Source organism: Salvelinus namaycush, chromosome 29 (assembly GCF_016432855.1).
Source record: "Salvelinus namaycush isolate Seneca chromosome 29, SaNama_1.0, whole genome shotgun sequence".
Taxonomy (NCBI): Eukaryota; Metazoa; Chordata; class Actinopteri; order Salmoniformes; family Salmonidae; genus Salvelinus; species Salvelinus namaycush.
Window position 1 is genome coordinate 7,837,092 of NC_052335.1, and position 25,385 is coordinate 7,862,476.

Consider the following 25,385-nt stretch of genomic DNA (forward strand, 5'->3'; position numbering starts at 1 on the left):
TTGATGTTCCCCTAACAGGACTGAGCTGATAAACCTCAGTGTGGAAACAAACTATAGAACCAGCTTTTAGGTTACAAAATACAGTTGAAGTCAGACGTTTACATACACCTTAGCCAAATACATTTAAACTCAGTTTTTCACAATTCCTGACATTTAATCCTAGTACAAATTCCCTGTTTTAGGTCAGTTAGGATCACCACTTTATTTTACTGTGAAATGTCAGAATAATAGTGATTTATTTCAGTGTTTATTTCTTTCATCACATTCCCAGTGGGTCAGAAGTTTACATACACTCAATTAGTATTTGGTAGCATTGACTTTAAATTGTTTAACTTGGGTCATTCATTTCAGGTAGCCTTCCACAAGCTTCCCACAATAAGTTGGGTGAATTTTGGCCCATTCCTACTGACAGAGCTGGTGTAACTGAGTCAGGATTGTTAGGCCTCCTTGCTCGCACACGCTTTTTCAGTTTTGCCCAAAAATGTTCTATGGGATTGAGGTCAGGGCTTTGTGATGGCCACTCCAATACCTTGACTTTGTTGTCCTTAAGCCATTTTGCCACAACTTTGGAAGTATGCTTGGGGTCATTGTCCATTTGGAAGACCCATTTGCGACCAAGCTTTAACTTCCTGACTGATGTCTTGAGATGTTGCTTCAATATATCCACAATTTTCCAACCTCATGATGCCATCTATTTTGTGAAGTGCACCAGTCCCTCTTGCAGCAAAGCACCCCCACATGATGCTGCCACCCCCGTGCTTCACGGTTGGGATGTTGTTCTTCGGCTTGCAAGCCTCCCCATGTTTGGAGGAAAAAGAACGATGGTGATTATGGCCAAACAGTTATATTTTTGTTTCATCAGACCAGAGGACATTTCTCCAAAAAGTACGATCTTTGTTCCCATGTGCAGTTCCAAACCAAATAGTCTGTCTTTTTTAATGGCGGTTTTGGAGCAGTGGCTTCTTCCTTGCTGAGTGGCCTTTCAGGGTATGTCAATATGGGACTCATTTTACTGTGGATATAGATACTTTTGTACCTGTTTCCTCCAGCATCTTCACAAGGTCCTTTGCTGTTGTTCTGGGATTGATTTGCACTTTTTGCACCAAAGTACGTTCATCTCTAGGAGACAGAACGCGTCTCATTCCTGAGCGGTATGACGGCTGCGTTTTCCCATGGTGTTTATGCTATTGTTTGTACAGATGAACGTGGTACCTTCAGGAGTTTGGAAATTGCTCCCAAGGATGAACCAGACTTCTGGAGGTCTACAATTTTTTTTCTGAGGTCTTGGCTGATTTGTTTTGATTTTCCCATGATGTCAAGCAAAGAGGCAGAGTTTGAAGGTAGGCCTTGAAATACATACACAGGTAAACCTCCAATTGACTCAAATTATGTCAATTAGCCTATCAGAAGCTTCTAAAGCCATGACAATTTTCTGGAATTTTCAAGCTGTTTAAAGTCAGTCAACTTAGTGTATGTAAACTTCTGACCCACTGGAATTGTGATTAAGTGAAATAATCTGTAAACAAGTGTTGGAAAAATTACTTGTCATTTTACAAAGTAGATGTCCTAACCGACTTGCCAAAACTATAGTTTGTTGACAAGACATTTGTGGAGTGGTTGAAAAATGAGTTGTAATGACTCCAACCTAAGTGTATGTAAACTTCTGACTTCAACTGTATACTGAGAGAGCAGGTGGAGGGATAGGCCATATAGTCTCAAGTATTTCCCTTAGGCTAGATCATGTTACAGGCAGGGCTCAGAGATCCCTAAAGCAACAACCAGCGCCTCTGGCAACAAAATGATAAGCAATTGTTACAAGAACAGTAGACTGATGTAAACCAACTACAAAATACTTTACCCATAGCCTTAAATGCACCCGAGAGTGCAACATAATCCAAATCAGGAATTTCCAGGACACTGCCCATGTGTTGTAAAATATTTAATTGATCAAATACATATCCTTTAAATGTAAAATATATTAAATATACAGTGTACTACATGAGCATTAGATAATACATGTATGTAAGCAGCAGGTGGAAATGTATTGATTGTCAGGAAGTAGGACCCTGTTCGAATACTTTAAAAAGTGTAACCTCCCTTACTTCCTTGACATGACTACTGAGTTGACAAATTAAACAAGACAAAAGCAAGGTACCCATCACATTACTTTCCCCTTATCTAATTAAACTGGATACCGGTAAGTGAACATCTTGAGGAAGAAAGAAAAGAGGAAGTGGATTATTGCGTTTGAGCGGACCTACAAATGCTTCAGTGAAAATAAGTGTGAAATACTGCATTTGAAAACGAAACATATACAGTGCCTTCAGAAAGTATTCATACCTCGACTTATTCCAAATTTTGTTACAGCCCGAATTCAAAATGTATTTGTTTTTTCCCCCTTAACCATCTACACACAATACCCCATAACGACAAAGTGAAAACATGTTTTTAGAAATTATTGCAAATGCATTGAATATGAAATACAGAAATCTCATTTACACAAGTATTCACACCCCTGAGTCAATACATCTTAGTATCATCTTTGCACACCTGGATAGGTCAATAATTGCACATGAATCTTTTTAAAATTCTTCCAGCTCTGTCAAGTTAGTTGTTGATCATTACTAGTCAGCCATTTTCAAGTCTTGCCATAGATTTTCATGCCGATTTAAGTCAAAACTGTAAATAAGCTACACAGGAACATTCAATGTGGTCTTGGTAAGCAAATCCAGTGTATATTTGGCCTCGTGTTTTAGGTTACTGTCCTGCTGAAAGGTGAATTTGCCTCCCAGTGTATGTTGGAAAGCAGACTAAACCAGAGTTTACTCTCGAATTTTGCATGTGCTTAGCTCTACTCTGTTTATTTGCTACCTTAAAACTCCCTAGTCCTTGATGATGACAAGCATACCCATAACATGATGCAGAGACCACCATGCTTGAAAATATGAAGAGTGGTACTCAGTGATTTGTTGTGCGTGCCCGAAACACAACATTTTGTATTCAGGATATTTCCTGGCCAGTTTTTGCAGTTTTACTTTAGTGCCTAATTGCAAACAGGATGCATGTTTTGGAATATTTGTATCCTGTACAGGCTTCCTTTTCACCATGGCATTTTGGTTAGTATTGTGGAGTAACGACAATGTTGTTGATCCATCCTCAGTAGCTGAGTTAAGAAGGACCCTGTATCTTTGTAGTGACTGGGAGTATTGATATACCATCCAACGTGTAATTAATAACTTCACCATACTCAAAGGAATATTCAATGTCTGTTGACATTTGTTTACCCATCATAGGTACCATTCTTTGCAAGGCATTGGAAAACCTTCTTGGCCATTGTGGTTGAATCTGTGTTTGAAATTCACTGCTCGACTGAGGGACCTTACAGATAATTGTGTGTTAGAAGTACAGAGATGAGGTAGTCATTCAACGATCATGTTAAACACTATTATTACACACAGTGAGTCAATGCAACTGAAGAAATGTTTTACTCCTGAATGTATTTAGGCTTACCATAACAAAGGGGTTGAATACTTATTGACTCAAGACATTTCAGCTTTTCATTTTTAATTATTTTGTAAAAATGTCTAAAAACATAATTCCACTTTGACATTATGGGGTATGGTGTGTAATCAATTTTAAATTCAGGCTGTAACAGTAAAAAAGAAAAAGTCAAGGGGTGTGGATACTTTCTGAAGGCACTGTACAGGCAGTGGGTTTTGGAGATATCATATGGGTGTTGGTTTGGCATCTTCTATCCTAGTCACCTGAGTGCAGTTTGGTCTTCAGCAGGTTCTATAGTATCACACACACCTTCTTATAGGGCTTGTGGAAGGGACACTGGGGCTCAGCCACCACTTCAAATGCCAGATCCCAAATCGCCCCTAGGCTCTTGTGTAGATCTGAAATTACTGGACATGTAGCTTAGCGTTTAAGAGCGTTGGGCCAGTAACCGGAAGGCCGCTTGTTTGAATCCCCGATTCAACTAGGTGAAAAATCTGTCAATGTGCCCTTGAGCAAGGCACTTCACTCTATTTTCTCCTGTAAGTCGCTGTGGATAAGAGTGTCTGCTAAATGACTCAAATGCATGTAACAACATTCTAGTAGCTCCACCTTGCCAGTGTCTTTGGAGAACTTACAAGGTGGAGCGTCCCCTATATGGCTTACAAGTATATCTAACCAATTTTCTCAGATCTACACAAGTGCAGGGTTAACGGGCCTAAACGTCAACCAGAGATTGGGCAATACAGTCAACCTCTAGCTTTCTCTGGACTCGACACCGACCGACGGGTTTGTCTACTTGGATTCCTTTTCGGCATCCAGCAGTGCAGAGCGGATCCCCAGCTTCTGGAGCTCCTCTACCAGGTCTCCGTTCTGGTGCATCTGTAGGAAGATGTCACAGCCGCCCACAAACTCGCCGTTTAAGAAAATCTGCGGGATTGTGGGCCAGTTGGAGAAGTCCTTCACTCCTGTAAGAAAGACACATAAAACAGAGTTCACATGTGTAACTATTACCAATATCCATCCAACACTTCCATTATGTTTAAAGTAGAGGTCGACCGATTAATCGGCATGGCCTATTAATTAGGGCCGATTTCAAGTTTTCATAACAAATCGGTATTTTTGGACACCAATTATGGCCGATTACATTGCACTCCACGAGGAGACTGCGTGGCAGGCTGACCACCTGTTACACGAGTGCAGCAAGGAGCCAAGGTAAGTTGCTAGCTAGCATTAAAAACAATCAATCTTCACAAGTTAACTACACATAGTTGATGATATTACTAGTTTAACTAGCTTGTCCTGCGTTGCAATTATCAATGCGGTGCCTGTTAATTTATTATCGAATCACAGCCTACTTCGCCAAACGGGTGATGATTTAACACGTGCAAAAAATCACCGTCTTTGGACCAATGTACCTAACCATAAACATCAATGCCTTTCTTAAAATCAATACACAAGTATATTCTTTTAAACCTGCATATTTAGTTAAAAGAAATTCATGTTAGCAGGCAATATTAACTATGGAAATTGTGTCACTTTTGCGTTCTGTGCAAGCAGAGTCAGGGTATATGCAGCAGTTTGGCAGCTCGTTGCGAACTGTGTGAAGACCATTTCTTCATGACAAAGACCGTAATTAATTTGCCAGAATTTTACATAATTATGACATAACATTGAAAGTTGTGCAATGTAACAGCAATATTTAGACTTATGGATGCCACCCGTTCGATAAAATACGGAACGGTTCCGTATTTCACTGAAAGAATAAATGTTTTGTTTTCGAAATGATAGGTCATTAATATGGTAAAATCTGGAAACTAAGGCTCATATGTGTGTTTATTATATTATAATTAAGTCTATGATTAGATATTTGATAGAGCAGTCTGACTGAGCAGGGTAAGCAGCAGCAGGGTCGTAAGCATTCATTCAAACAGCACTTTCCTGCGTTTGCCAGCAGCTCTTCGCAATGTTTCAAGCACAGCGCTGTTTATGACTTCATGCCTATCAACTCCCGAGATTAGGCTGGCAATACTATAGTGCCTATAAGAACATCCAATAGTCAAAGGTATATTTAATACAAATGGTATAGAGAGAAATAGTCCTATAATAACTACAACCTAAAACTTCTTAACTGGGAATATGGAAGACTCATGTTAAAAGGAACCACCAGCTTTCATATTTTCATATGTTCTCATGCTTTTTTACATGGCACATATTGCACTTCTACTTTCTTCACCAACACTGTGCTTTTGCAATATTTAAACCAAATTGAACATGTTTCATTATTTATTTGAGACTAAATCAATTTTTATTTATGTATTATATTAAGTTAAAATAAAAGTGTTCATTCAGTATTGTTGTAATTGTCATTATTACAAATACATATATATTTAAAAAATAAAAAATTGTCCGATTAATCGGTATCGGCTTTTTTTGGTCCTCCAATAATCGGTATCGGCTCTGAAAAATCAGAATCGGTCAACCTCTAGTTTAAAGTTTTAAATGTCACGTGCACAAGTACACTGAAATCCCTTTCTTTCTAAACCCAACAATGCCATAATCAATAATACTAAAAATAACATAAAGGTAGAACAAGAACACACGAGAAATAAAAATAAGAACACAAGAACCAAGTAAGCTATATACAGGGTCAGTTCTAATACAATATTTACAATGTGCAGGGATACTGGAGCAATGGAGGTAGATATTTATAGGGGTAAGGTGACTAGGCATCAGGATATGAGATAAACAGAGTAGCAGCCGCATATATGATGATTGTATGTGAGTGTGTGTGTGTGAGCGTGTGTAGAGTAAGTATAAATGTGTGTGCATGTTGTGTTTGAGCAAATGGAGTGTGTGTGTCGTTGTGTCAGTGTGCGCGAGTGTGTAGAGTTCTGTGTATGCATAGAGACAGTGCAAAAAAAGTGTCAACAGAGTCTGTGTAGCCATTTTGATAGCTATTTAGCAGTCTTGTGACTTGGGGATAGAAGCTGTTCAGGAGCCAATTGATGTCAGACCTGATGTACCGGTACCTCTTGCTGTGCGGAAGCAGAGAATTGTCTATTGGGTGGCTGGAGTCTAACGATTTCCTGGGCTTTCCTTTGACATCGCCTGATTTAGAGGTTCTGGATGGCAGGGGGCTTGGCCCCAGTGATGTACTGGCCTGTCCACACCACCCTTTGTAGGGCCATGCGATCGAGAGTGGTGCTGTTGCCATGCGAAGCTGTGATGCAGCCAGTCAAGATGCTCTTAATGGTGCAGCTGTAGAACATTGAGGATTTGAGGGCCCATGCCAAACCTTTCATGCCTTATTCATGACTGTGCACGTGTGTGGACTCCTTGGTCTTACTGACATTGAGGGAGAGGTTGTGGTTGACGTGTGCCATAATCAGCCTTTTAAAGTACTTCATGATTACAGATGTCCGTGCTATAGGGTGGTAGTCATTGTGGCATGAAGCCTTAGTGTTCTTGGGAACAGGAATGATTGTGGTCAGCTTAAGACGTGGGGATTACAGAGATAAGGAGAGGTTGAAAATGACCGGAAATATGCCTGCCAGCTATTCTGCACATGCTCTGAAAACACACCCTGGAATACCGTCCGGCCCCACGGCCTTGAGTGTTGACATGATTTAAGACCCTACTCACGACGGCCTCAGAGTGAGATCAGCCTCTAGGTTGGTGGTGGCCTTCTCGCACTTCACGGTGTTATTGTCGAACCATGAATAAAATGCATTCAGTTCCTCTGGTAGAGGTATCGCTGGGCAGATCACAGCTGGGTCTTTCTTTGTAATCCGTAATAGACTGTAGATCTGCCACATGCGTCAGGTATCAGAGCCTTTATTCCTAGATTGTCCTTTACCTTGTTTGATGACTCTGCGGAGGTCATAGCGGGACGTTGTCTGCGATAGTCCTGTGTGTGGTAGCCCTGTCCTTTATCTTAGCGACAACCTGTGTTAATCCAGGGCTTTTGATTGGGGAAGCAGCGAACCTTCACTGTGGGGACGTCGCGGATGCATTTCCTAACAAAGCTAGGGACGAGGTGGTTAGTTCGTCGATGTTATCGGCAGAGTCTCTGAACATATTCCAATCAGCGCTAGCGTAATGTCTAATTCTGATGACCATTTCTCGACAAAGCGAATCACGGGTACTTCCTGTTTGAGGGTCTGCTTGTAAAAAAGGAAGCAGGAGTACGGAGTCATGATCTGATTTGCCGATATGGAGGACCTTGTATGCTTACTTGTGGCTAGAGTAACAGTGGACTTTATCGCCCCTATTGGCAAAGGAGACCTGTTAATGGAAATTGGGAATCAAGCGTCTTAATGATGCATAATTAAAATTACTAGCAACAAGGAAGGCAGCCTGGCGGAAGTGGATGTTCTGTTTGAATTAGATGACGTGTCGAGCGTAGATGACAGTGAGAAGAATTGGATTACAGTGGTGAATGCAAAAGGAGATGGTAGTGGAAACTAGTAAATCCAAACCTAGTTCTAAGTCTTTTTGGTTGGAATAAGGGTTTTTGATTGATATTGTTACCTGGGAGATCCATTTGAAGTCACTATTAAAATTGTAGATGTGTTGGATAAGGTGGCGTCGATGAGAATAACAAGAAGTGGGCTTATTTACTTTTTTTGCATTTCTATGGAACAGAAGGAGCGCGCTTTGTGCATCAAGAAGACGTCGGATTGGAATGTATCCTGTGTGGCTCTTCGAATCAGGGCGCCTATCAAAGGTGTTATGTCTGGGGTGGCGCTAGAAGTAAATGCAAAGTATATACGTGAAGAGTGGGATCAAGTGGTTGGTGCACAATGACTGACCCACATGGTAGACGGAGTGCGGAAGCCCACTCCATCCATTCCATTGTTTCTCCCTTATGTGTATTTGGGTTATATGAGATTCCCTGTGAGTGCCTTCGTGCCCAAACCCATGCAGTGACAAATGTAAATTATTTGGTCATGTGTATGTAGACAGGAGGAAAATTATATGCCAGCTGAGCCTAAATGCTGCAATTGTGGTGGTGAACATGCACCTGCATTTCTGAAGTGTCCTGTTAGGGTGAAGGAGACAGAGGTGGCAAGAATAAGGTCTGTCCAGAATGTCTCCTATCCGGAGGCATTGAGAAGAGTAGAAGAAAGGCGTGAAGTTGAAGAAGTAATGGTAGTAAGAATAGAGACAAGATGGTTCCTGACATGCTGCATGTTACGGTGGACTTTGTTTGAGTTTATTACTTCGGTTATCAACTGCACAACGCAAACGGAGGGGGAAACAGAGAAAATAGACATCATTGTGAGTGCGGCTGAGTGTTTTTTGGGACTCAGGGACTTTACTGCAGAGGCATTACAAGGAATCCTGTCGATGAATGCTCGGTCCTCACAGGCAGCTTGAGTAAGGATGTGATTTGAATGTGACTGAAGGAGTGGGATGGTTGTTAGATTTTTGTATTATCTCAACCCCCCTTCCAGCAATGGAGTATATTATTTTTTGTTGTTTCAATATCCCATACAATAGGTGGAGGCAATACACCAATAGGTGTAGTCTGGCATAAAACTTTAAAGAAAGTAGTTAGCCTCCGGGTGCAAGTTTTGCTACTTATTTATAGCCTTGTACAGTTTGTTAAGTCCCAGCTTGTTATTTGTCATGTCCTGAGGTGGAATGTATATAACTGTCATGATAACAGCTGAAAACTCCCTCGGTAGGTAGAAGGGTCGGCATTTGACCATCAGGTACACCAAGATGGGTGAACAATGGGTCAAGACTTACACTGCTCTCGAGTCAACACACCATTTGTTGTTGATGAAACGGCAAACCCTTCCCCATGGGGTTTATGTTGTTTCAGAAAAGCAGAGAATATTGCAGTTACGAGAGTCCTTTTGGTGGCAAATCCGTGATCGGAGGTCATCCATCTTATTATCAAGTGATTGGCCAATAAAATGGAGGGAGGAGGTGGCCGGTTCTGCCTTAACCTCGAAGGGACTCCTCCTCTCTTGCCTCTAACGCCGGCGTTTCCTCTTGGATACCCCGAAAATTGGGTCGGAATTACAGAAAGAGTCGAAGTAAGAATTGAGTTAAGTAACAGCCCATCTGATGTTCAAAAGTTATTGTCGGTTATAAGAAATGACAGCAGATACATTGCGTGAAAATAAAGTATCAATAAATGGCAAAATAATCACAAAATAGCAAAGTTGGGTCGGAGCTCGCAAAACGGCTGCTCTACAGTACGGCACCATCTTAACACGGAACCCAAACCGGCTGTGCGTGTGTGCCATCGTGCATTCATTTATTTTGTCCCCCTACACCAAACGCGATCACAACATGCAGGTTAAAATATCAAAACAAACTCTGAACCAATTACATTAATTTGGGAACAGGTTGAAAAGCATTAAACATTTATGGCAATTTAGCTAGTTAGCTTGCACTTGCTAGCTAATTTGTTCTATTTAGCTAGCTTGCTGTTGCTAGCTAATTTGTCCTGGGATATAAACATTGAGTTGTTATTTTACCTGAAATGCACAAGGTCCTCTACTCCGACAATTAATCCACACATAAAAACGGTCAACCAAATCGTTTCCAGTCATCTCTCCTCCTTCCAGGCTTTTTCCATCTTTGAACTTATATGGTAATTGGCATCTAAACTTTCATAGTATTACTACACCGACCAGCAACAGAGTTCATCTTTCAAATCACCCACGTGGGTATAACCAATGAGGAGATGGCACATGGGTACCTGCTTCTATAAACCAATGAGGAGATGGGAGAGGCAGGACTTGCCGTGCGATCTGCGTCAGAAATAGAAAGGACTTCTATTTTAGCACTTGGCAACGCAGACACTCGTGCAGTGTGGGTGCAATAATAGAATAACATAGATTTCTACATTTATTTTGCAACGCGAGCAGTGTGGTCAGCCTATTAGTATTATGTCCCAATTTCAGCAGTGTGCCGGGTGTTGCAAGATGAATCTACCACAACTGACACACTTATGTTGGAAGTAGGCATTTCCCTATGTTCAGGCTGCTACACAATGTCTCTCCTAGACCCATTGAATAGCAACAGCCATGGTAAAAATGAAGGATACTACCTAGTCACAGAAAAGGCTAATACAAGCCTAATAAATGTCAGCACATAAGTAGTCTTAACGTTGACATGAACCACGCCCTCTTTGTCCTGCTGCAGAACACAGATAAAACTTTGAACCTACTATACCATTTTAAAAGGCGCACAACTACTTTTGGACAGGGTGATTGATGTACCATACATACAGCCAGGCACATTGAGATGAGTAATTTTACTGAAACCATTTCTATAAAAAATGTCAAATATATAAAGGCGAGATAAAAAAAAAAAGTAGGCTAATACTCTAGTATAGGAAGTAAAAAGTGACAGTAGCTATAGCTTACGTTATAGCTGTAACGGTAGCTAGCTGTACTGACCTTGTCTGAGATCCTGGTCATCCAACACGTTATATGCAGCATATTCATTCACACCATGCATCCTCAAGATCTGAACCACGGCATTACTGAAGCCACACATCGGCTGGGCAGGCGTCCCTTTCATAAACACCACCACCTTGTCTTTTTTCACCATATCGCCAAGATCTTTCTGTAAGGGCGCCGAACACATGAGCCGGGCGGAAGACTTCAATGTTGGCAACAACACATTTTGTCCATAAACTTGCCTCGGTGGATAGACCGAAGAACTCAACCGAAAACAGCGAACAGTTGACCGAATTAGGTTGTTCATGGTTTTCGTTAGACTTTAGCAAAATATTGTGTTAAATTACAGACAGCAACACAGTTTAGCCAAAGACAGTACAAAGTCTATGTTTTTTTTAGTTCAGTTCAGACGCAAATATCAACCTCGATATGTCAAGATGGAAGCAACTACATCTGAAGGTTGATTGGACAGCATAAATTCCGGCACGTTTGCCATTGGTTCACGTACACGGCAATAACAATCGTTACACAAGCGTGGGTGAAGAAATAACTTACGAAAACATTTTATTTAATAATAATTATAGTTCTAGATAATATATATATATATTTAACAAAATCGTCTGACAATTTGTAATTCTTAAAGGTTTTAACGTAATATGTGAAAATAAGCTTCCGGTTATACGACGTCATTAGTGGCTTCCGCTTCCGGTAAGAACAGAACAGTTTAAACGAAGATTGTAGAGGGAAACCATGCATACATTCGACACAGGTTTGTACAATTGTATGAGTAGCGCTATACTAATTGTATTGCTATGAAAACGGTGCTTTATATATTTTCACAACAGAAGTTGATGGGAAATGTTGGGGTTTGTTTGTGTGGGAGTAGGTAACTAGTTATATGTAAGTATTGGGGCGCCGATTCTGTTGCATAAAATGTCATAATCCGAAGTAAACGGAACGGGGAGGGAACTACCTAGCTGAATATTAGTTAGGACTAATACTTACACCCCAGGGCCTGTGGCTGTGTCTTGCTGGTCGTGTAACATGCTAAAGATGCACATCCATTTGCAACCTTGTGATATACTCTTGCAAGGACAATTGCTTGTGGCGAAACAAGGTTGCATAAAGTAAAATAAGGAAGCTAAGGCGTGACTTCTGGAGGTTCAGGAGTTTCACGTGCGATGTTCCTTGGACAGATTCTCTACGGAGAACCCTGCTTTCCACGGCGGTGACGGAACCACATGTACCCTCACCTTTCTTGAAGCAGGAAGAAAAAGCCATGTGCGGTAACCAGACATTGTTTGCAAGGGGAAGATTTTCCTGTCATGCACTGTCGAGTTGCCACATCCTATCACTAGTATCTGTAAAGTTGGGATCCAGTCTTTGGCCCTCACCAGCTGTTGGCTGACCCAGCTTTGGAATTCAATGACCTTCTTTGTCCTACTTTTTTAAAAACCCTTCTCTCTCTCTCTCTCTCTCTCTCTCTCTCTCTCTCTCTCTCTCTCTCTCTCTCTCTCTCTCTCTCTCTCTCTCTCTCTCTCTCTCTCTCTCTCTCTCTCTCTCTCTCTCTCTCTCTCTCTCCTCTCTCTCTCTCTCTCTCTCTCTCTCTCTCTCTCTCTCTCTCTCTCTCTCTCTCTCTCTCTCTCTCTCTCTCTCTCTCTCTCTCTCTCTCTCTCTCTCTCTCTCTCTCTCTCTCTCTCTCTCTCTCTCTCTCTCTCTCTCTCTCTCTCTCTCTCTCTCTCTCTCTCTCTCTCTCTCTCTCTCTCTCTCTCTCTCTCTCTCTCTCTCTCTCTCTCTCTCTCTCTCTCTCTCTCTCTCTCTCTCTCTCTCTCTCTCTCTCTCTCTCTCTCTCTCTCTCTCTCTCTCTCTCTCTCTCTCTCTCTCTCTCTCTCTCTCTCTCTCTCTCTCTCTCTCTCTCTCTCTCTCTCTCTCTCTCTCTCTCTCTCTCTCTCTCTCTCTCTCTCTCTCTCTCTCTCTCTCTCTCTCTCTCTCTCTCTCTCTCTCTCTCTCTCTCTCTCTCTCTCTCTCTCTCTCTCTCTCTCTCTCTCTCTCTCTCTCTCTCTCTCTCTCTCTCTCTCTCTCTCTCTCTCTCTCTCTCTCTCTCTCTCTCTCTCTCTCTCTCTCTCTCTCTCTCTCTCTCTCTCTCTCTCTCTCTCTCTCTCTCTCTCTCTCTCTCTCTCTCTCTCTCTCTCTCTCTCTCTCTCTCTCTCTCTCTCTCTCTCTCTCTCTCTCTCTCTCTCTCTCTCTCTCTCTCTCTCTCTCTCTCTCTCTCTCTCTCTCTCTCTCTCTCTCTCTCTCTCTCTCTCTCTCTCTCTCTCTCTCTCTCTCTCTCTCTCTCTCTCTCTCTCTCTCTCTCTCTCTCTCTCTCTCTCTCTCTCTCTCTCTCTCTCTCTCTCTCTCTCTCTCTCTCTCTCTCTCTCTCTCTCTCTCTCTCTCTCTCTCTCTCTCTCTCTCTCTCTCTCTCTCTCTCTCTCTCTCTCTCTCTCTCTCTCTCTCTCTCTCTCTCTCTCTGTCTGTGTTTCAGAGCGATCTCTCCTGTCCTCCTTTAGGGATCCCTCACAGTGAAGCATGAGGATCAGAGTACAGCTGGACTGTGGAAGTCTCTTTCTCCTACCCAGTCAACAGAGAACACGTTCACACACATCTATGGAAAAGTTTTCCCATACTTCTGTAATCTGGATAAAGACACAAACCACCCTCTGAAGCTGCTACCAGAATATGTCTCTGTGGGTGTGGAACCTTTTCTTTTTCAATAGTTACCTCCAGAATTGACTTCAGTTTACTCTTTTTTGTGTACATTTTCTGAGGCCATCTGAAATCGTCAAGTGTCTAATTTTATATGCAAAACTTGTGCAGCCACATACTGTAGTTTTAGGTTCCTCAGCTGTTAATCCAGATCAGAACTGTTTATGTTCAGATAAACGTTTGCTAATTTCCCTTCTGCATTGTGTTTCTGATTAACATAAGTTTGAGATTTTCAACAAACAAGAGGCAGGGTCTATATATCTGCATGTAAACTCCACCATTTGTTTCTTGTATAGATATAGTTTACTACAAGTTTGAATGCATGACCAAAAGTATGTGGACACATGCTCGTCAAACAGCTTATTAGTCCCCTCCTTGCTGCGTTAACAGCCTCCACTCTTCTAGGAAGGCTTTCCACTAGATGTTGAAACATTTCTACAGGGACTTGCTTCCATTCAGCCACAAGAGCATTCGTGAGGTCAGTCTCTGTTGGGCGATTAGGCCTAGCTTGCCGTCAGCGTTCCAATTCATACCAAAGGTGTTCGACGGGGTTACGGTAAGGGCTCTGTGCAGGCCAGTCAAGTTCTTCCACACCGATCTTGATAAACAATTTCTGTATGGACCTCGCCTTGTGCACAGGGGCATTGTCATTCTGAAATAGGAAAGGGCCTTTCCCCAACTTACCAGAAAGTTGGAAGCACAGAATCGTCTAGAATGTCAACATTGTATGCAGTAGCGTTACGATTTCCCTTCACTAGAACTAAGGGGTCTAGCCCAAACATGTAAAACAACCCCAAACCATTATTCCTCCTCCACCAAACTTTACAGTTGGCACTGCGCATTGGGGCATGTGGTGTTTTCCTGGCATCCGCCAAATGCAGATTTGTCTGTTTGACTGACATGGTGAAGCTTGAATCAGCACTCCAGAAAACGCAGTTCCCCTGCTCCAGAGTCCAATGGTGGCGAGCTTTACACCACTCCAGCCAACGCTTGGCATTGCGCATGGTGATCTTGGGCTTGTGTGCGGCTGCTCGGCCATGGAAACCCATTTCATGAAGCTCCCGACTAACAGTTCTTCTGCAGATGTTGCGTACAGAGGCAGTTTGGTAGTGAGTGTTGCAACCGAAGACAGACTATATCATTTCACGCGCTTGAGCTGTTGTAGCTCCTAGACATTTCCACTTCACAATAACAGCACTTACAGTTGACTGGGGCAGCTCTTGCAGGGCAGACATTTTATGAACTGACTTGTTAGATAAGTGGAATCCTATGATGGTGCCACGTTGAAAGTAACGGAGCTCTTCAGTGAGGCTTTTCTACTGCCAATGTTTGTCTATGGAGATTGCCTGGCTGTGTGCTCGATTTTTATATACCTGACAGCAATGAAATAGCCGAATCCACAAATTTGAAGGGGTGTCCATATACTTTTGTGTGTGTATAGATAGATATTGTATATGACAGGCCTACATTACCAGGTTCAGGTTAATTGTGATTACGCCCTAGGACGGGTTATAACGTAGACGAGTTCTAGTGTGTTCAGGTTAGATTCTCTGTTTGACACGACACAACTTGTTTTTTTACTGGTGTGGAACTAAATAACAAGTTATTTCACCACTTTGTTAGACGTTGTTAGTCCTGTTCAGCCTGAACATGTAAAATGTGGATATTCTTCACGTTAGGGTCTGACATCTCCAAGCGTCCTGATGGCAAGGCAGACGAATGCAAATCTCTTTGAAACCGAAGAATCTATTGGAGAAATAAGTGATCGGCGACTGAATGTGCTTCAAGCTAATTTGAATAATTTAATAGACCTGTCCTTGTTGATTCCCACATCTTTTTCCTCAAACAATCAGTTTCCTATCAGTCCTTGGCTTGATGAAATCTATCAGATATTTTTTTTTATCAGATGGTGTTGAAAGAGAAACAATCGCATTCAATAAAGTCAAACTTTCTCAATTGAGATTGTATTTTAATAGACTGTTATGGATATGCATTCACATTTGTCCTTATTTAATATTTTTGTGCGTTGCACCATCACCTGTAGGGCTTTGCCTGTTCTTTCCTACTCTCTGCACCCTTTACAGCGCGGTCGTGTTCAAAACATCACATATGAAAACAATGCACGTTTTTATTTCAGTGTGAACTTTCTCTGCAGTGTCTGTGATAATGCCAGCAGAATGGCACATCATCAAACATATCTCTCAGGTGAGAGGGAAGCTATCCAGAAGACTTTCACCAGGCAGCTAAATATGCACTTGGACAGGGTTGGAGTTGAGGCACACCCTCTGAAACTACACTAACCAACTGTCTAGTCCTCTTCAGTTGTAGTCCTGACATTTTATATTTGACTGATGAGCTGAGTAGTGTGTCACTCAGGACCACTGTAGCGGGAAAAATTGATATCAGATGTGGATCCAAAAAAAAAGTATATATATTTTTTCTCCCAGTGTGCCCTTTATCTGGAAATGGAGGACCTGTTCACAGACATTCAGGGTCCTCATGGCTTTACTGGAGGAACTGACAGGGTGTAAACTGGTAAGGATCCATCAGCCCTACTGTGTTGGAGGTCTAATATTGGCCATGTTTCACTGGAGGTGTTCTGATATAGGCCTACTGTACATTGTTTTGTTGGTACAGTAGCCTATGTTGTGCATTCCCCACAGTAAACAAATGGTCTATCCCTTATTTATTGTGGTGCAGTGGCCTTTCCTTCCTGGCTCTGGTTAAGTCGATAGATCCAGGCCTAGTGGACATGAGACACACTGTCCAGGGAGAATGTAGAGGAAGCCTTCAGGATGGCATGGCCTGGGGGATCCCACCACTACTGGAGCCTGACGATAAGACTGACATCCTACAGAGTGAACTCCCTTGTTAATACACAGTGGAAACCAAGCATCGAGATGAACCCAGTGGCTCTTGCTGCACAACAATGTACTGTATATCATCAGTAGACACAAGTCTCTGCTGAGTAATATCTTGTTTCTTTTTGCTAATAGAGTAGTCACACACACTACTCCAGATGAGCAGTCCATAACCTGTCCCAGTTCCTAGAAAACTACCCTGGGCTGGATGAATGTCATGTCTAATTGTTCCACACTACGCTATTCTTTCAAATGTTGCTTTACCAACAACCATTTACATGTATAGGGCAATATTCTTTACAAGCCTTTGACAAGACAGTGGCTCTTAATAAAATACAATAATAAGGGCTTCTTTCAATTATTATATTTGTTTTTCAATAGGTCAGTGCATCTGACTTTGACATGAGCTTAATCCTGTTCAGAGACTATACTAACCAACACCAGAGACCTTCAACCCAGCAGAGAGCACTGTCCCCAACCCTGACCAGACCTCTGATTCCACCAGATGCCCAGACCTGGATTCTGTCTCTGGTTTGGGAGAGGACCAGGGAGCAACTGCCATGGATGATGATGACCTCCAGCCCTGTAGTGGAGACCCAGATAACCCCCTCTCCCTTGGCTGAACACATTTTGTCTGCCCAATCCAGTATCCATTATGACTCTCTCTCACAACATGGCCCTCAAAGCACCATAGGGGAGATTGGAATCAGTGTATCAGGAGTACTATGATTCCCAGGGGGTCAAATGCCCCATTGGGTCCGAGTAAAGATACTTGGAGCTCTGTGACTGACACTGAGTCAAATGGCTTGCTAAATCTCAATCTACACTCTGCTGACAAGGACGTGTGGATCTGGATGGAGAAGACCGCTGAGGAGCAGACGTACAGCGAGCTCTGTGTGGACGAGGACAACTTCTCCCAGAGAAAGGTGTCGACACACTGTCTCAGGCGAGAATGCGTATAGCTACGTTCTGGACCTGAACAAGGAAGCTCTACGGAGTAATATCGGGGTTAGAGCCGACAGCGAGTGGCTTGGAGTCAAACCCCCGGTTGGTATTAGATCTGAATGTAACAGAGGTGATAGACAGTGAAGCTGAATGTGAGCCACAGCGTATAGAGATGTCAGTCACCCTGAGGAATGGTGCTGTTGAGAAAGGAGAGGGAGCCCAGTCTAAAGACCAGAACACTGTGCTGTATTCAGGAGAGCATTAACAATGAAGTGGCAAACAGGAATATTTAAAGGAAGAAGTGAGTGGAGAAGAGACCTTTTGAAGAGGAGAAGGTTGTGAAGGAGGAGGATATTGGAGAAGATGGTGACAAACAGCAGGAAACACAGTCCCTGAGCAACAGGAAAGAGACAGAGAAATAGATGGACGACAGAGCGATGGCAGAGGTTGGAGCGTGGTTGTGGAGGAAGAGGTGAGTGCTGAAGGAGGAGAAAGAAGATGATACAGCTTTGAGGGAGGAGGGTGACTTTGGCGAGGAGGAGCACGAAAACAGTGAAGAGGAGAAAGAAGAAGTGGAGTGACGAGGATGATTATCTCAGGGAAGAAATTGTACAGGACAGTGACAAGTTGCATGACTGTGTAAAATAAGAAATGAGTGTAGAAGAGGAGGAAAATAAAGAACTTAGAGGTAGAGAAGAGCTCTGAAGAGGTGGGATCGGAATAGGAGGAGGCTGGACAGGGCAGTAACCAGGAGCAGCGGGAGGGAAAGCACACAGTCCCTAAGCAGGAGAGGCTAGATGTCACAAAAGACAGGAGAAATGGCTAGACATAGATAAGATGGCAGAGGTTGGAGGAAGATGTGAATGCAGAGGATGGCTTTGGAGAATAGGTGGAGAAAGGAGAGGTTGTGAATGAAGATTATTTTACTTTTATTTAACCAGGCAAGTCTGTTAAGAACAAATTCTTATTTACAATGACTGCCTACCCCGGACGACGCTGGGCCAATTGTGCACCGCCCTATGGGACTCCAAATCACGGCCGGATGTCATTCAGCCTGGATTTGAACCAGGGACCAGGGACAGCCTCTTGCACTGAGATGCAGTGCCTTATGTTCATTCATACAGTGAATATTCTCTACTCGGAACATTACACCGACACTGCAATTGTCTCAAGGAATTGCCTTCAGTTAACTCGAGGTAAATTCAATGCTCTGGTTGTCACCAGGTTTCAATCATTTATGTTGGCTGTTTCTCTGGTCTTTCAGTGATGGTGTTATTTCTAGGAATGTAGCGCCCCCTTGTGGTGTGATGTCAGAGCTGGAGCTGCTGCTGGTTCTGTGGATTCTTTACTGTCTCTTCATCCTCGCCATCTGTACTTCTGTTCAACAGACACCTCAGACTCAATTAAATCATGGTTACACTTGTGAATATAATTTTGACAAAGTTACCAGTTTAAGGTACATGCCTATGAACTCAACAAATTGAGAGCGCTGTCAGTTCAGGACCTCGTTTAGGGATGCAGGATGTCTGGGTTGTCTTTCTCTAATCTAGACCTCTTAATAAAATGAGTTCAACAAAGCAACCGCAGTCCAACCGAACTAAGTTAATTACACTAGTGTATTCTCAGCCACAAGATGGCAACATAAGGCCAGGTAAGTCGTGTCTCTCAGATTAGTTCCAGTGCTGGTAACAAACTGACTGCCAGGTAGTTAATTAGCATGGGTCTCATTGTGAGTTCAAGCAAGCAGTGATTAATAAGCACATTGACATTTCAACAGACGTACTGGTATTAACAAGCTGCAAACACATTCAAATAATGAGCTGAACATTGGGGGTTAATTAAAAAGAAAACTTTGATCATATTTGATGTGTAATTTTGATTATTACATTACTTTTATCTTCTGTGAACATAAGCATACCTTGAATGTGTGTATGTGTGTGCATATATATAAATATATTTGAAAAAGAATGGGTGTGTGCTCCATTGTCCACAGTCAAAATACAGTAAATGGTTAATGACAGATGTTGTTCATACTTTGGATAAACACATTTATTTGGCTGGGAGTTTGTGTATGAAGTCAGTGCAGCAGAGGGTCTACCACTGAAGGGAATGTTACATAAAACAAAGTTTAAAAAAAGTTTCTCAGCTCATCTCTGAGTGTAAACAGCAAACACACAGCAGGCAGCGATGAGAAGGGGCCAGGGGCCATCTGGGGACTGAGTGTCTCTCTGCTACCCACTCACCATGTGTTAATGTTAAGTGTTAATAATGAACAGCATAACATGGCTTACAGTGCTATCTGGGCTCTTAGGCATACTATTCAGTGCCTTGGCAGCACTGCTAGAGAACCCACCCAGAGGACCGCCAGGGGAGGAGAGGAGGGCCAGGGCCCCCAGCAGCAGCAGCTGGACACAATGTTGCCCTGGCCTTCAGCCCCGACCATGACCTTGCCAGCAGCCGGCTGGGCCACAGCCTCCTATTTTTCCCCCTGGGCCTGGTCTCGGCCCTGTTCAGGACCTCGTTTAGGGATGCAGGTCCTGGTCTTCTCTCCAGGGTCTCTGGCCCTGGCACTTTCACCTGGACCGAGCTGCTCACAACCTTGGGGTTGGGGCATGCGACCGAGGAGCGGGGAGAGGCTATGCTGTCTGCCCTCACACTGCTGGAGGAAGGTGGGTGGGGTGGCTCTCAGCTGACGGTGTGGAGTAGCCTGCACGTGGACGGGAAGCCAAAGCCAGACTACCAGAAGTTACTCAAGAATCTTATATCCCAACCCCATAAGGCCATGGCCAGCGTAAACAACAACACAGCACTGGAGACACTGGTCAGAGACCTGAAGCTCAGTCACGGTGGCTCGGACAAACTCATTCTGATGAACCTTATACATTTTAAAGGTACAATGTTCTCTTTTTAGAAAAATATATAATTACTAGTTCTCTGATGCAAATTAAAGGAATATATTTGTTTAACTCAGTAGTTAATTATTCTCTTTGTCAAATTAGTTCTGAGCACAGTATATCATGTAATCTTTATCTTTAGACCCATGTACCCCCAGGGGTCCTAGTACCCCTGGTTGGGAACCACTGGTGTGGCCTACAGTATACAACATAAACCTATCAATATATTATGAAAGTACTATGTTTGTAATTGAATGACAGGGTAGGAAAGTGTCATCTACAGTGCATTTGATATTTGCAAACCCCTACAGGTAAGTGGGAGCATCCATTCGACAGGCGTCACACCGTCAACGGCGTGAGACGTCACACCGTCTGTAGACGTCACAACGTGAACGGGTCGTCGAGTGTGGAAGCTCCCATGATGTTCCGTGAAGTCTACAGAGCTGAGGAAGCTGTATGATACTAACTGTTCCACCACAGTGCTGTGGCTACCCTACTCCTCCTTCCTCCCCTGACCCCCTCCACCAGGCCTCCCCCAGGCTGACCTCCCTCCTGCTGCCCAAGGAAGAGGTTCAGCTCCTGGATGAGTGTCTCTGCAGCCAGGATGGACTTTTGGCTCCAACCTGAATCCTGGGTACACTGGCCTCGACTCTCCTCAAAGGAGGGAGCAAGTGGGTGTATGTTTGTTCGAGTGTGTGGGTGAATGGGTGTCTGTGTTTGTGTGGGCAGGTGGATGGATTGGTGTATGTGTTTCTGTGTGTGAATCTGCACGTGCATACGTGAATGCGTGGGTTTGAATTGTGGGTGGGTGTTTGTTGGTGGGTGGGTGTATATTGATTGATGGTGTGCTGTGTTGAGGGACCTTTTCTACAGACCCACTCGTGTCACGAGGTGCGTGTTGTTTAGCAGAATGATGAATTGTGCTGAGCTGATCTCGAGTCAGCAATAATTACTTATTTCTGCTTCAGTAAGCGTCAAGTCGCCTACCACATGGGCTCATGCAATAACAAGACAGCTTTCTAAACACAATCCATTAACACATTGATTGGTATTTTTACACAGGCAGTCATAAATCCGCTTCCCAAAGTTCCTCATGAAGAAATGCTGCAGTTTGTGAAGTCTACTGAAAGCGTCTGGGGTATCAGCCGACTTCTCTGGGGTTTCTTTAAAGAATACCCTGAAACTCATTCAGCTAGGAGGATAACTGGAAAGCTTTGACGTGACAATACATAAAGATTGTTATAGTTGGAAAAACCATAGCTTATTTGCTATTTAATCAGGATAAGGAATTCTTACAACCAACAAAGTCCTACTTAATACAAGATTGCAATGCAGGTGCTTCTACACCTGCATTGCTTGCTGTTTGGGGTTTTAGGCTGGGTTTCTGTACAGCACTTTGAGATATCAGCTGATGTAAGAAGGGCTATATAAATATATTTGATTTGATTTGATTTGTTATAGTTGGAAAAAACATAGCTTATTTGCTATTTAATCAGGATAAGGAATTCTTACAACCAACCAAGTTCTACTTAGTACAAGTGTATCAGAAAGTATTTGAGGCAGAGATTAGACTTTCCCTCAGTTTGTATTTATATTTATCATGGATCCCCATTAGCTGCTGCCAAGACACACTACTCTTCCTGGGGTCCAGCAAAATTAAGGCATTTATTCTATTTCTGAAACATTACAATACATTTACAGATTTCACAACATACTGTGTTCCCTCAGGCCCCTACTCCACCACTACCACTATACAAACTCATCAGTCAATATCAGATTCAATCATTTCACTGATTGACAATCATTTCAATGACAGAGATATTGATGGCATAGCATTGAACGTCATCCTGTCCTTAGGCAACGCGTTTAGAATAAAAAGGTGCTATGTTCACAGTGCACAAAACATTAAGAACACCTGCTCTTTCCATGACAGACTGACCAGGTGAATCCGGGTGAAAGCTCTGATCCCTTACTGACGTCACTTGTTAAATCCACTTCAGGGTCAGCATCCCTGTGGAACGCTTTCAACAGCTTGTAGAGTCCGTGCCGCGACGAACTGAGGCAGTGCTGAGGACGGGGGAACAGTGAAAATCATTCATGGAAGTTGTTCCTAATGTTTTGCATGCTCAGTGTACAGTCGTGGCCAAACGTTTTGAGAGTGACACAAATATTAATTTCCACAAAGTTTGCTGCTTCAGCATCTTTAGATATTTTTGTCAGATGTTACTATGGAATACTGAAGTATAATTACAAGCATTTCATAAGTGTCAAAGGCTTTTATTGACAATTACATGAAGTTGATGCAAAGAGGCAATATTTGCAGTGTTGACCCTTCTTTTTCAAGACCTCTTCAATCCGCCCTGGCACGCTGTCAATTAACTTCTTGGCCACATCCTGACTGATGGCAGCCCATTCTTGCATAATCAATGCTTGGAGTTTGTCAGAATTTGTGGCTTTTTGGTTGTCCACCCGCCTCTTGAGGATTGACCACAAGTTCTCAATGGGATTAAGGTCTGGGGCGTTTCCTGGCCATGGACCCAAAATATCGATGTTTTGTTCCCCGAGCCACTTAGTTATCAATTTTGCCTTATGGCAAGGTGCTCCATCATGCTGGAAAAGGCATTGTTCGTCACCAAACTGTTCCTGGATGGTTGGGAGAAGTTGCTCTCGGAAGATGTGTTGGTACCATTCTTTATTCATGGCTGTGTTCTTAGGCAAAATTGTGAGTGAGCCCACTCCCTTGGCTGAGAAGCAACCCCACACATGAATGGTCTCAGGATGCTTTACTGTTGGTATGACACAGGACTGATGGTAGCGCTCACCTTGTCTTCTCCGGACAAGCTTTTTTTCCGGATGCCCCAAACAATCAGAAAGGGGATTCATCAGAGAAAATGACTTTACTCCAGTCCTCAGCAGTCCAATCCCTGTACCTTTTGCAGAATATCAGTCTGTCCCTGATGTTTTTCCTGGGGAGAAGTGGATTTTTTGCTGCTCTTCTTGACACCAGGCCATCCTCGACACCAGGCCATCCTCTAAAAGTCTTCACCTCACTTTGTGTGCAGATGCACTCACACCTGCCTGCTGCCATTCCTGAGCAAGCTCTGTACTGATGGTGCCCCGATCCCGCAGCTGAATTAACTTTAGGAGACGGTCCTGGCGCTTGCTGGACTTTCTTGGGCACCCTGAAGCCTTCTTCACAACAATTGAACCGCTCTCCTTGAAGTTCTTGATGATCCGATAAATGGTTGATTTAGGTGCAATCTTACTGGCAGCAATATCCTTGCCTGTGAAGCCCTTTTTGTGCAAAGCAATGATGACGGCACGTGTTTCCTTGCAGGTAACCATGGTTGGCAGAGGAAGAACAATAATTCCAAGCTCCACCCTCCTTTTGAAGCTTCCAGTCTGTTATTCGAACTCAGTCAGCATGACAGTGATCTCCAGCCTTGTCCTCGTCAACACTCACACGAGAGAATCACTGACATGGTGTCAGCTGGTCCTTTTGTAGCACGGCTGAAACGCAGTGGAATTTTTTTGGGGGGGATTCAGTTAATTTGCATGGCAAAGAGGGACTTTGCAATTAATTGCAATTCATCTGATCACTCTTCATAACATTCTGGAGTATATGCAAATTGCCATCATACAAACTGAGGCAGCGGACTTTGTGAAAATTAATATTTGTGTCATTCTCAAAGCTTTTGGCCCCGATTGTATACCCTAAAAGTGTTCTTCTGTTGTCCCTGTAGGAGAACCCTTTGAAGAACTTTGATTGGTTCCATGTAGAACCCTCTGTAGAAAGGGTTCTACAGAGGGTTCTACAGAACCCAAAATGGTTCTAGCTCAAACCAAAAATGATTCTACCTGGAACAAAATAGGGTTTTCCTATGGGGACAGGCGAAGAACCCTTTTGGAACCCTTTTTTCAAAGAGTGTACATTACAAGATGGAGGTCAGTTTTAGAATCAAACATTTCACAAAGACACACTGAGACAAAGCTCTGAGTTAGAATGAGATTCAATTTTTCCATGCTGAAGTCCCACAGATTACATTGTGATATTTCAAACTCGGGGAGATGAAAATGATGAATAGAGCAAGATGAATTAGACAGCAGATCCCTCATGAGTGGCAGGAATATGTTAGCTCAATAATCTGTTCCCAGCTTTCAACAGTGACAGATCACCATCATAAGCCAATCGGTGGTTCCAATATGGAGTTTAGTTGTACAGCTACAGGTCTACAGGGGTGGAATGTCATAAAACATTGTGGAGATTGGAAAGTATTTATGGTAGTTCTGCTTTCTGAAATGACAGGACTTCTACAAACTAAGAACGACCTAGAATAATTAAGTAAGTCTGTCATTCTGCGGGGAAAGAATGACAGACTTCTTGATGTTGCACCTCTTCAATTGTTTTGAGTTATTTTGAAGGCACCAAGAATAATGGAACATCCTGATAACCCTGCAGTGCTTTTCTCAAGAGTGCTGAGCCATGTTGCATCATGATGTAAGCTAGTCAGCCTGGCCAGATGAATCTCCTGTTCAGCCAGGTCAGTGAGTGGGTCTGGTAAATAATTTATTAAATGTGATCGGCTGATCCTCTCAGGACCATAAATTGACAGAGTTCCTGCCAAACTGTCTCTGGCAAAGAGGACATTGAAGGTAAGCACTGTTTTTGTCACTGCATTTTTTTAAAGTTTTGAAAGTGTTTGACTATATCATAGTTTAGTTATGATAGTTAGCAGTACCTAGTTATAATAGGCATTCACTGCTAAATCTGTGAGAATGAGTAGGTGTTTGCAAGGTGAAATGGTAATACAAGTGTATCTAATTCTATGCCCAGGAAATGTTCCTATGTTAGGCTAAAATTAACATATGTATATCTTATCAGTACTGAGTTCCTTCACTCTTTTAGCCATGCCATGAGGTTTGTTAGTTGTTAAACAGGGTTTCAAAATGACTGAGATGATAAAATACCCAAATTGTACACATTGTATATTTTATGTATTTGAATTATTTCTGGA

General features: G+C 42.8%; 1 protein-coding gene and 1 non-coding gene across 2 annotated transcripts; one reads left to right on the top strand and one right to left on the bottom strand.

The window, feature by feature from the left end:
- Nucleotides 1-3,603: 3,603 nt before the first annotated feature.
- On the bottom strand, nt 3,604-11,372 carry LOC120024116 (glutaredoxin-related protein 5, mitochondrial-like). The gene is made up of 2 exons (XM_038968263.1): nt 10,923-11,372; nt 3,604-4,466 (listed from the first exon to the last, which is right to left on the bottom strand). The coding sequence occupies exons 1-2, from the start codon at nt 11,230-11,232 to the stop codon at nt 4,294-4,296; spliced, it is 483 nt and encodes a 160-aa protein (XP_038824191.1). The 5' UTR covers nt 11,233-11,372; the 3' UTR covers nt 3,604-4,293.
- Nucleotides 11,373-11,987: 615 nt separating this feature from the next.
- LOC120024629 lies at nt 11,988-12,274 on the top strand. Its single transcript, XR_005472881.1, has one exon.
- Nucleotides 12,275-25,385: the final 13,111 nt, after the last annotated feature.

Coding starts and splice junctions, on each gene's coding strand:
- LOC120024116 (XM_038968263.1), bottom strand. CDS start 11,232: ATGAACAACCTAATTCGGTCAACTGTTCGCTGTTTTCGGTTGAGTTCT. Junction 4,467..10,922: donor TGACCAGGATCTCAGACAAG/GTCAGTACAGCT, acceptor TCTTTCTTACAG/GAGTGAAGGACTTCTCCAAC.